Raw genomic sequence first — 12943 nt, 5'->3', positions numbered from 1 at the left:
TAACTTGAAGATACGTGGGTGGGAAAACGTTGATGATAGAACGCTAAAGCTTTTAAACCTAAAGTAACTGTCTTCCAGTCAATAAGCTCCCAATCCCACAAAAAAAAAAAAAAAAAAAAAAAAAAAAAAAAAAAAAAAAAAAAAAAATCCAGATAACTTATAATTTCTTTTCTACTGCAGTTCAAAATTACATTTCTCTTACCTAAATGAAATTACAAAAGCAAGAATGAGAAGACATTTATTTTAATTTGATTTAAGGATTCTAATCTTTAAAACTATATTTACCCTAGCTTTTTGCTGCCTTCAGAATTTTTTTATCATCTTTGCTGTTTTTAACGAATTCTAAATAATTATCTTTTATGTTAAAATGTATGAGGTAATTCTTAATTAATTCAACAGAGCATTAGTTCCTTTCATCTCGCCATTTAGATGATATTAAATTAAAAACTCTCACAATAAGATGATGTTCCAGGGATTGATTGTACAAAAGAAACTATTATCTAAACATTGATACATTTAAAGCCCATAGATTTCAAAATAAAATATCACTTTCTGGTTGTTGTTTTTGAGCTTATGAAGAGTTCAGAGCTTTTGATAGTGTCGAAGTTTCTTTGATTTGATACTAATCTATCAGAAAGTTCATCCATCTTTAATTTAAGCTTTCATTCTAGCTTCAAATGTTCTATTAATTCTACAAATTTCTGAAACTTTGGGAAATGAATGGCCTACGAAGCTTAGGTTTGATAATTTGCCGAGTGATGAATTTCATCGAAATATATTGTTTTTCCAAATATCTGTTAATAACATGAAATATTGGCACTATTACAAGTTTTTTCACTTAGATTTGACCGTTCTTGCGGTATTTATAACAAATTACGGGTCGATTTTGTGAAGGGTCTCAACATAACAAAGTTGTATAATACGCCATATTTGTATAGGTTCTTCGTGAGTTCAGTTGATAGGCGGAAGTATTGCCTTTCCAAACGCCCAACGGCACCTCCTTCCTTTCTGTATATATATATATATATATATATATATATATTGTGGTGGTTCTAATATTTAGAACATAGTTTACGATTTTCTGGTTTTCCCAAAATGAGTGCCTTTTTTTTTTTAGTGGAAAATTGAGTTATACATAAATGTATGAGAGTAGTATGAGAGTAGTGATAAGAGACCAGCACTCAAAATGGGATAAAGTAATAAGCGGTGTTCCGCAGGGAACAGTACTGGCCCCAATAATGTTTGCTATATATATTAATGATATGGATGAAGGAATTGAAAGCTATATGAGCTTCTTTGCAGATGATGCAAAACTACTAAACAGAGTGAAAACAGAAGAAGATTGTGAATCACTACAGAGAGATCTATATAAAGTACAGGAATGGAGTAGGAAGTGGGAGATGGAATTCAATACAAAAAAGTGCAGTATAATGGAATTTGGAAAAAAGCAAAAACAGAATAACAGGATCATATAATTTGGGAGAAGAAGGAATAAAAAAAGTAGAAAATGAGAAGGACCTGGGAGTCATTGTTATGAATAATATGTCACCTGAGAAACATATAAATAAGATTTTTGGAGAAACCTATAATTTGATAAGAACAATCAAAGTTGCATTCACATACCTGGATGAAGAAATGGTGAAGAAAATCCTAATCACCCTGATAAGACCAAGATTGGAATATGCAGCAACGATATGGTCACCAAGTACAAAAATATGTATAAAAAAAACTTGAAAGAATACAAAGAGCAATTACAAAATTGGCACCAACACTCTCAAAACTATCATATGAAGAGAGACTAGAAAAACTTGAACTACAGACACTAGAGCAAAGAAGAGAGAGAGGAGATTTGATAGCTATTTACAGAATCATGAAAGGCATAGAAATTACTGATAGAGAGAATCTGATAAAATGGGATGACAGAAATACAAGAGGACACGGAAAGAAAATAAAAAAAGACAGCTATAGAAGAGATTTGAAAAAGAACAGCTTTCCTCACAGAGTAATAGACAGTTGGAACAAGTTAGATGAGAAATTGGTGTGTGCAAAACAATACATGAATTTAAAAATAGTTTAGAGAAAATGAGATATGAAGATGGGACACCACAAGCATAGCTCCCCTTCCCATAAAATACAACTATGTACAACTAGGTAAATACACATGCACCCATACACGCACGCATGCACACACATACACACACACACACACACACACACACACATGCACGCACATACACACACACATGCACACACACATACACACACACACACATGCACGTACACACACACACATACACACACACACACACACACGCACACACACACACAAATAACCGGGAACTACCCCTATCTCGTAAAACCCCCTCCAAGTCTTCAATTCCTTGCAGATATGAAACAAGAAAACATGACCTCCTCATCGACGGCCTTCCTCGAGGGCGATGATCGAAGGGTGGAGGACCTGGTTCCTCTGAGGACCCGAAGGCGCGGCGAAGGCGAAGAAAGCGACCCGTCCCTGGACACCTCCGGCGTCAGCTGCGAAGAGTTCGGCAGGAGTCCCTCGAGCTGCGGTTCCTACTCCTCCACGAGGAAGAACCTGAAGATGTCCAACGTCGCCAAGACACCAGGTAAGAGATTCCCTTATGGCGCTGAGGAGTCTACGCCAGGAGTCGCGTTGCTGCGGCCGAAGCCGTCCCCTTTGCCTCATGGGGACTACTGGGGGACAGGTAACAAACAGTCATGGTTGGGAATCGGAGACGAGTGCGGGATTCGAACCCACGAGGATTATAAATGAGGCCCATAAGATAAAATTAAATGCAATTGGATAATAGAATAAGATAAAACAAATAAATCAATAAATTAGAATTGAATACGAAAATGAAACAAAATAAATTGAAATATGGATCAAACAAAGTAATACAAGATAAAACAAAGTAGAATTAGATTAAATTAGATAATTTAAAAAATGGACATAAGTCTAGAAAAACAAGTGTAATACATAGATAAGACTAAAACCTCACTCGATAATTTCCTAAAGCTAAGTGTCTCCTGGCCTAAGTTCCTTGCCTTTTATTTACATTTTTCTTTTTGTTCACACGAACAGAATATTTCTTCTGTGTTTTCTTCTTCTTCCTGGAGAGGTTTGCAGGGGATGAGGGGAGGAATTGAGCAATTATTGGCAATTAAAAATTACAGTACTTTCTTTACATTTTACCAATTATGCCATTTAGTTATTTTTCTGGCTGATACAACGATTGCCGTAGGGGCAGATTCAAGGCTTAAACCTTCCTGTCCTTTAGCTTCCTGGAGAAGACTACTTTGTCAACACTAAATTGTATCGCTAAGCATCCACTAACCCCCACTAGATTTCTGTTAGTGGCCCCACTTGGGACACTCTGTGTCGCCCTCACGGGGGTCTAGGTCGTTGAGGTCTAGAATCACTTGCATAGAATCTATGTTACTGGCTCTAGATTAACCAAAACCATACTTCACCTCGGAGTCATCAGCGTATAGTTCAAATGCGACGACTACTTCGATGGGTACAGAGATCGATCTCATGGCGATGTGGGGAGACTTCTAAATAACGTTCATGTTATACAGTAGAGCGTTGGTTTCTTGCTCCTTTTCTCACAGAAACTGGCGGTGTTGTGATTCTTGGAAGTGGCGACTTCGGCCGGGCGTTGTCTCTTCGTCTCACCCAGACGGGGCACCCGGTTGTCATTGCCAGCAGAAACCCGGACAGGAATAGGTGAGGCACTGTGTGTGTAATAACAGTAAAGATAATAGTAATAATAGGTTTATTGAATTATCAGCGATACAGAGATACACTGACAATATACAGTTTGTGTTAATTTCAGGACTACGCTAATTTGAGTTAGTAATGTGTACTATGGACGAAATGGTGCCATTCTTGTAGCGGTCAGTCCTCGACGCTCTGATGGGTACACGTTTGTTGTTGTGCCTGGTAGCGTGGCGTGGTGGAGGAGCGTCAGGTGGAAGTGTCGGTGACGAGGGAGTGAGGAAGTGTGTGTGTGTGTGTGTGTGTGTGTGTGTGTGTGTGTGTGTGTGTGTGTGTGTGTGTGTGTGTGTGTGTGTGTGTGTGTGTGTGCGTGCCCAATGCATAAGAGATAACAGATGTACAGTATATAAATATGTGCATGCGTGTGTGTAAGCGTGTGCAAACGTGTATATTCGCATGGTTGTATTTGTCTGACTATAATACACTAGATAAAAACGTATGCTCGTGGGGTCCCGCGTCTGCTCCGAGGGTCTTTTGACATTTAGGTTCTGTATTCCTTAATGTCCTTTTCGTTCTTCTTCATTTATGTAGTCTGGCACGATTTTTTTTTTCTCCTCAAAATCGCTTTCTTTAGTGAATGCCAGTTTGGAATTTTTGTTTATTCCAGATTCGGTATTTTCTTCATCATACACAGTAAACCCTCGATATAACGGACGATATAACCGAGGATCCGCTATATCCGATGGAAATACCGAACAGATCCGTTATATCCCGAAGTTTGTCCGGTATTTGACATTAGTAGGATCAGAAATTACTACAGTACTATTCAAACCATTTTTAGTTTGAAATTTCTCTGTCTCAGTGTATTGTTTACAAATCTATGCAAAATTTTTGATTCGCCTTGATATTCAATAGGTTTACTTTTTTATTTATTATTTTTTTCGGCTTTTCTTCTATTGTATATTCGCTTCTGATTCATCATGATTCTCTCTTTTCTTCCCCATCCTTTTCTCATGTCTCATTCCTTTCAACCCCTCCGTTTTCTTTTTTGTTAAAGGACTCAAAGTTATTCTTACCAAACACACTTTACACACACGAGTCAAACACTTCAAAAATATTTCCCATATATTTTGTGTTTCACTTGTCTCGCTAAGCCCCTTCTATCACGTTTCTTCAAAGACTTTCTTCGGTTTTGTAAAGCTTGCTCCCTCAAGGTTGTATCTTCCTTGTCTAAATGACTCGTCTTTCATTCTTGCATCCACTAACTCCCACTAGTTTGCTCCCACTCCCTCTCCTACCTCGCACACAGCTCCCACAAGAAAAGGGAGCAAAGGGGAGCAGGGTTGGAACAGTGCCCTAAGACCTGGGTGTCTAGGAACCCCGAGAAGATAAAGGACTGCACTAAGTCCTTAGTTCATTAAGAAATAATGCACATACTGGTTTTTGTTTTGATTATAGTCATCATAGCATCAATGTCTTAGGTTCTTGCAATATGTCATTAATGGTGTCGTTTCTATTTAGTCCAGCTTTGTGTAATCTTTTGACACTTGAAGTTGGGGTTCATACGCGGCCAGCTACGGCTCTCAACGTAGCCAAACGTGTGAAATACAATGGTCCAATCCGCGCAGGAAGGCCTCTCACGAACCCTAACCTGCAATAAAAAATAATAATAGAAAACAAACTAAAATAAGAAATAAAAGAATTAATATAAAAGGAAAAAAGATAAGAAAAAAACTACAGCCCACAAAAGATCCCTGGACTAAATGTTGAGAGCCATTAAATTGCAGAGAGGCTGGACAGAAGTGTAAACTTTCCGTCCCTTTCAGGAAATTGGTCGAGGGTTTCGGAGGCACCATTGGCTCCTACGAAGAAGTTCTCCCGAAGAGTCGCATTGTGATTCTGGCCGTTCCTCATGGCTGCCACCAAGATCTCCCTGCTAACCTCCTCGCCGACAAGATCCTAGTCGACGTCAGCAACAGGTAGGCTCCTCCTTCGGAGAATGCTCATCAAGTGTTTGTGAGGGCAGGGGAGGGGGGGTTCAGTGATGGCCCCTCATTCACAAAGAGCTAAGTTGGAAAATAAACAAGTGAATGTTGGAAGTGTGTGGGATGAGGGAAGGGTGGTTGCATATCTTGGCTAATTGTCTCCCTTATAAGGAGGAAGAAACCAGTTGGTACACAGGTAGACAAGGGTAACATGCCATCATACTCTCAAAGACATTTTCCTCCAGCCATTAGCTTAGTATTAATTCGTGGACAGACCACCTCACATGTCCCTTCTCCATCCAGGAACCCCGAGGAGAAGGCGCAGACGAAGAGCATTGCGGAAAGATTGCAGGAGGCGCTGCCGGAGTGTCGTGTCGTCAAGGCCCTGAACAACCTCTCCGCTTACGCTCTCGAAAACGGCGCCATTCAGGCGAGCAAGGAGGTAAGAAGATCTGGAACCAAGAGTGACTCGCACCTCTCTTCCAGGAAAGACCTATGGGAGGGTTCGAGAATCGTTGCTGGTACCTACTGTGGGGCTGCGAGTTTCCAGTCATTCAAATTCGAGCTCCAAAAGAGTACCATCACCTGATGGAGGAGCTATAGGAAGATGGTGATGATTTGAAAAGGGTGATCTCTTTCATTTGAACGTCCTGGAACTCCTGGAACCTTTTTTTTTTTTTTTTTTAACAGGAGAGCTTTTTCATTTCACATAAATCAAACGAAATGCGTTGGCCCACACACTACCCCCTGATACCTATCACCAGTGGAAGCTGACTAGACAACTTTATGGATGGGGATGACAGGTGGTGATGGATACGGAGCTGCCTAGTGTAGGCCTTACGGTCCCTTGCAGTCTCCTTCATTCTTATGTTCTTATGTAAGTTTCTAGATACACTGTCACAAGCCTGACAACTCCTCTATCCTCGACTTCGGCCAGGTTCCCATCTGTGGCGACGACCCGGAGGCTCGAGCGGCCGTGGCCCAGCTGGTGAGGGACCTCACCTTCCAGCCAGTGGACCGTGGGGGCCTCGCTGGAGCCTCGCAGCTGGAAGACCAGCCCCTCAGGTTCTTCTCCGAGGAATGGAGGTTCGCCTTTAAGCTCTCCGCCGGGCTATTCATCTTCATCTGGGTTTACTTCTTGTTCCGGTAAGTAGTAAGAGGTTGTGCCATGTACCAGCGTGCGCCCTAGATGCTCTGTATTCCATGATGAAAACATAGTAGTGCTGCTTCACTTGAGCTTTTTTTTTTTTTTTTGGCAGGATACAGCTATGTAGAGGAATGGAGACTGGAGTGTGGGACTTAGGCCGCTTTAAGATGGTCCCACTCACCAACTTACAACTGACCTTTGCCATAGTTGCCATCTGGGAGCTCGCCCTGTGTTACCTACCAGGTGAGATTGTAGGTTTGTGTTTCAAGAGATAACTGAGTGTGAGCCTGCAACTTCGGAATAGAATTTCCAAGAAATCTATTCTCATTACTTCTGAGCTGTTTCACACCTTACCATTTTTTCGACTTCCCATATTTTCTTCATGGACTCTTAAATCGTAAAATGCTATTTCGATTCTCCCATTCTTTTCTTATGCAAAACATGTAAACCCTGACTGGACAAAATATATATATACTTATTCGTGAGGGCTACTGTTACGTCTACATCGGGTTGCACAGACGCAAGCACTTAATTTTTTGTTTGGTAAGTATCGGCAGCTCATACTACCTCTGGTTGTCCCGTAGGTGTGTTCGCAGCGTACCTGCAGTTGTGGCGAGGCACCAAATACTCCCGCTTCCCCAATTGGCTCGACAGGTGGCTTCGGAGCAGGAAGCAGATTGGTCTCGTTATGCTGCTCATGGGTGCCACTCACGTAAGTCCAAACTAACTCTTCGAAACAAAGGCATTCGATCCTCTTCCTTCTCTTCCTTTCCTCAAGCTAAGTTGGATGGGCTCTCCTAGGTCGAAGAGGTGCATGGGCTGAGCTGCCTGACTTAAACCTTAAAGTCAGGAACGCCTTGAGCCAAGCATATGCTGCCTGGGCCGATACCGCACGGCCCGCGGCTGTCTGCCCCCTAAAGACAAGGTGGTGGGTACATGCACTTTCTCATAGCCCCAGGGATTGTTGGGTGAAAGACATGTGCCTAACATGTTAGGCTTCAAAATCGACGCACACTTTCCAGTCCCGTCGAAAGGCTTAGATAGATACCTTAAATAGTTCATTGACATAATAGTTCCCAATTTTTCTCGTCTTGTACAAAGCACATACCCACCTTCTCTCTTCCATCCTTTCTTTCAATACATTCCATATATCCTTCATTCTCCAAGAACTCACATTCTCTTTCTTACTCAACTTACTTTCAGCATCTGCTCTCTCATCCTTCCTTCAACTGTTTCTCCACGTTACATCCATTGTCAATCATCCGTCCATCAGACGTACATGGCAAGAGCAACTGGGGGACTACAATTTACTTTTTTCTTCAACAGGGTTGCATGGCCGCTCTGGAAAAAATGGCTCGTGCGATTGAATATGAATGGCATCATGAGGTCTATCTAGCTGCAGGTGAGTGGAATCAATGTATTTTCTCTTTGGAATTGACAATATAGTTGGCAGGTGCTGACCTGGTAGAAACTCCATACAAATCAATAAAAATTTAATTTTTGCCTCGAAATATTTTTTAAGTTTTTCTCCATTCATACAGTCTGTAACTCCATCACAGTGGGGTTCTAAGTACAGTCTGTTATACCAGATATCACCAGGACCTTTTACACAGTTAATGGTTAGATTTCTAACATGAAAGGTGTGAATGGTTTTAGTTGAACGTAGGACCGCGTCAGAGATTTGTGATGTCGCCGTGGTTGTTTAGTGTCAGTATATGAGGGGTCGAGAAACAGAAGGGCATCCCCGCCACTTTCACTGATTTCAAGTCAAACATGAATCGTGAAAATCGTAAGCCATGCTTAACTCGAAACCAGTAAATTTGGCGGAGATGCCCGTCTGGGGGTGATAAAGGAGGTGGCCACAAGAGTGATCGGCAAAGGGTTGGGATTAGTAGTTGAGAATGGAAAGATATAGGAAAGGAACCTGCTGTTATTTGTGGTTGACACTGTGCTTCTGGCTGATTCTGTGGAGAGGAGGTAACAGTCGGTGATGGAGTCAAGAGTAAGGAACGAATGTCACGGTCGAGCGTGAGTAAAAGTAGGATGATGAGATGGGCAAATCTTGATAATGGTGGTACGTTCGGGAGTTGGACAATTGTCCCTTAGGACAACTGCCCCCGAATTGTTTATCAGCAACATGTGATCTGTGGTGGTATTGGTGGTGCTGGTGGTGGTAATATTGGTGATGCTAATTATTGTAAATTACATTTCGGGGGCAGTTGTCCGGGGCATTTGTCTAGGATGCAGTTGTTCTAGAATCTGCAAGTTGAATGTCATTAGGAAGGGTGATGGTTTTGATTGAAGTTGAGTTTTGTGTCTGGAGTGGACGTGGAAGTGAGTTATGATTAAAGGAAACTAGTAAATGGGAATGAATGCGCTGAGAAGATTCTATAAAGGAGTGATTGCACACATGAAACTGTATGGAGCAGGGACTTGGAAAATAAAGGAGATGAAAACGAACAGACTGAATATTTTTGTGATGCATTTTAGAAATAGGCATGTTTTAAGAATAGAATGAGAAATATGGAGGTGAGGCAGAGAAAGGGTGTAAGAAGATTATCAGTTAGGGTAAACCAGAGAGTATTCACCTGGTTAGGGTATATAGTAAGAATGAACAAGGGAAGGCTAGAAAAAAAAGGGGAAAACACATACACACACATGTATATGATTTTATTTTTAATATAAATCTAGCCATTACTTGTTTTACGAGATGGCTAAATACCTGACTATGTTCCTTTCCTGCCGTCACACGCTGACCTTCTATCGGGACTGGAACCACCACCCGTTTTGCTTCTTGTCTCTATATGCCGGCGATCAAGTCCACTCGGCCCCCCCCCCCACCCTTAGCTAAACAAAATTGACTTGTAATAGCCGGAATTGACACTGAGCCTCTGTCCGACAAAGGGTCAAAATATATAACATAGCGACACATGGAATCCTGTGTAAACATTCCATTTTCTTCCTTCGGCAGGAGCCATCTTACTGGCCCTCCTGATCGTCCTGGGGGTGTCATCCCTACCCTCTGTGGCTGCCGCCATGTCCTGGAGGGAATTCAGCTTCGTGCAGAGCAAGCTTGGGTGGCTGGCGCTCATCATGTCCGCTATCCACGTGACCTTCCTTTCCTTCCCTAGGATCTTCCATATGGACGGATTCAGGTGCTACGTCTTACCTCGAGGGATGCAGGTAAGTTTATCTAAGAGTCCACGACAATGGTCCCCAATTTGCGGCCCATTGACCCCCTAGTGGGCCAAAGAATTTCACATGTGGATTAACAAACCGAAAACTAATGGTAGTTAGTGGATGCCCAACGATTAGTTTCACTGTTGAAATGATTTCCAGGAAACTAAGGAACAGCATTACATAAGTATGGGAGTCGTAAAGAAACAGGCTGAGAACCCCTGTAGCTTTAAGACAATTTCAACCCCTTCAGAAGAACAAGGTTTTATTCCAAGATGAATAAAATCACGTGGCATTAGTCAGAGTTAAATCTGCAATGGCGACATCACAGTGGAAGGGTTTAGCACTATTTTCCTTGAAGACTTCCGTCAACCCATTTTCGAAACACAATCGTAGTCTCCAGTTCCGTAGGACGCTATGCTTCAGTAAGCACAGGGTCGCAGCGATGACAACAGGAATTATGATAGCGGTGCTTCAGGTGATCTTTTGAAAAATAAAAGTGATTCACGCTCATAGACCCTCGGTAAGAATTACACGTGTTCGTAATCGCGGTCGTAAAAACCGAACGCGTGATAAGCACATGAAGATTAATGACGTCATGTGCTTGTTCGATGTCGTCGTTTATTCCACATTTGGGAACACTATGATCGCACAGAATTTTAATGAAAATACATGTATATATCTATTTAACTGACACAGCATGGTGGTCATGTCCTTTGATTAGGTAAAAACGGTTAATTTGTACACAACAGAATTAAATATTTGGGAAAGTCCAAAGCACTTGGCCTTATCAGTGCATCTTTTCGTTCTGACAATCTTTGTCCACCACAATATTGCATCCGTCTTTTCCATCTTTATTTTCACTGTCCCTGTTCTTTTGTATTCGTTTTATTTCATTCTATTTTGTTTTATTTTATTTATTTGACTCTTTTGACAATTTAAAATATGTAGATAAAAAGTTAGATGATTATCGTACATCACGAGTATTGCCGCTGGCGAAGGAACGTTGTGGAATGCATCATACTCTTGTCCTTTGAGTATTCGATGACTACCACCAAAACTCTGATAGTCTGTACACACAATGTGTACTAAAGTCCTGATGCAAAACGTTTTTCATTGCGAAACATACTTCTGAGTGATTCTTCTGAAATGAAAATAGTTGTGTTCGTAACTGGGATTTATGACAAATCTTGCCTTCCAGTGCACGTGGATGAAACCGTTTCATGATTATTCACGAGCTCCGTGGATGGCCTAAGCACATCGATTTCCATCACCAAAACTCGATTTTTTTAACTCACATACATACGAATGTAGCATTTCTTCTCTCTTGTAATATGGGGTCCTTTTCGTTGTTCCAGTTAAGCATCACCCTGCCATACTTGACCCTCCTGCTCAAGCTGCCTCTCCTACTTCCCTGCATCAACTCCAGACTCACCAGAATACGAAGAGGACACGAGCGCGGGGCACCGTACCCTACCATAGGTGTTTAGAAAGTCCAAGTACAGAAGTTCTCTTCACTGCTGACCGAAACTCAACGCCTCAGAGTGAAGAGATAGATCGTCAGCAAGGTCATCGCCGTGCGTGGGGTCAGTGGAGCCCAAAATGACATTATCACAAGTTGCCATCGACATGGCTATCAGTAAACACCGAGGCCTTACATTCTTCGTCGAAAATGATCTTAAATTCTTCAGAGAATAATTGATTACCTTGTGGTGCTGGGTGCTGTGGTTTTGTATAAAGGTCATCCTTGACGCTGTGACTGCTTAGAAGGGCCTTACTGCCTGTGCTGACAAGACTCTGCCTTAGTATATGGCTGTGTACTTTATATAGTAACACTTCGTTAAATAATGACAATACCTGGATAAACAGAAAACGCAGGATTTATTCTGAAACGTACACGAAATGTGATCGCTTTCTTTACTCAAGGTTGTCTCCTGAAGACGATTCGAAAGGTGAATGATTTAGGTAGATAGTACATGACTTCTATGACCTTAACTTCTTCACTGTCATGGTAAATTGATTTTATTCACGCGAAGAGGCGTTTTTATTCCGCTAGTGAGGATGAGAAGACTCAAATGCAAATGAAATGAAATCAGATTATAGAGTCCTGATCAGTGGAGACTTCATAAGTTGTAAGTCCACTCACCCTCTCTGTTTAATAAAACCTCGCGATACCTACATGCATACATGTATACATACACACATCACATACATACATACATTACCAAAAGCCCTTTTCCCCCTAACAAGGGGAGTGCCCGAACATATACCATTTCCACACCCATTTCAAGTCCATTCTTTGCCCTCTTGGATAAAGGGGTATCCTTGGATCCCGCCGAGCTGCTCGGGTCAGGGGCAATGGAACACCCTAGTGGCACTCAAAAAAAAAAAAAAAGAGGCTGAGGGAAACGGGGATAGTAGCTTCTGGTATGTATATTTTTCTGTGCGAAAGCTGCTATGATTCTTAAATGTAATAAGTAGTTTTTTATGAAAGGGTATATATATATAAATATATAACGACTGTGACTGTGATTTTTATTTTGTGAAACTACTTTTCCTATGAAAAATTAACATTATAGTCATATACACATTATAGTCATATACACAAATGTTTTTGATATGTACTTGGATTCATATATACTGCATGTGTGTATGTTTGTGTGTGTGAGTGATTTTTTTTAAATTAGTTTTTTACACTATATTTTTCTGTATGTAAAATATTAAAAATGTATAAAGTATTATTCATTTTTTATTTCCACCTCCTATTTGTTGGGCTACACTCAGCTATTTCATCCCTGTGCATTGAGTCTGTCCATCCTTCCATCAGCACTTTCGGTGATAGTTCTATCAGTTTCATTCTAGCTTCCTTCACATAATTTTATCGAATCAGACCATAAA

The 12943-nt window shown here is 41.2% G+C and overlaps 1 protein-coding gene across 1 annotated transcript in view; it reads left to right on the top strand.

Annotated features, from left to right (window-relative positions):
* The window catches only part of LOC143040367 (metalloreductase STEAP3-like), a 13336-nt gene extending 552 nt beyond the window's left edge, over positions 1 to 12784 (top strand). Inside the window, exons 2-11 of the mRNA XM_076211357.1 lie at positions 2388 to 2624; positions 3631 to 3745; positions 5563 to 5715; positions 6025 to 6163; positions 6659 to 6867; positions 6981 to 7111; positions 7453 to 7580; positions 8195 to 8270; positions 9840 to 10051; positions 11404 to 12784. Of these exons, the coding sequence (XP_076067472.1) occupies positions 2390 to 2624; positions 3631 to 3745; positions 5563 to 5715; positions 6025 to 6163; positions 6659 to 6867; positions 6981 to 7111; positions 7453 to 7580; positions 8195 to 8270; positions 9840 to 10051; positions 11404 to 11535 (1530 nt within the window). The 5' untranslated portion in view covers positions 2388 to 2389 and the 3' untranslated portion in view covers positions 11536 to 12784. The remainder of the gene's footprint in view (positions 1 to 2387; positions 2625 to 3630; positions 3746 to 5562; positions 5716 to 6024; positions 6164 to 6658; positions 6868 to 6980; positions 7112 to 7452; positions 7581 to 8194; positions 8271 to 9839; positions 10052 to 11403) is intronic.
* Positions 12785 to 12943: the final 159 nt, after the last annotated feature.

This window comes from Oratosquilla oratoria, chromosome 28 (genome assembly GCF_046742065.1).
Source record: "Oratosquilla oratoria isolate Oo_2021 chromosome 28, ASM4674206v1, whole genome shotgun sequence".
In the NCBI taxonomy this organism is placed as follows: Eukaryota; Metazoa; Arthropoda; class Malacostraca; order Stomatopoda; family Squillidae; genus Oratosquilla; species Oratosquilla oratoria.
Note: the sequence above shows the minus strand (reverse complement) of the source record. Positions and strands in the feature narration are given on the sequence as shown.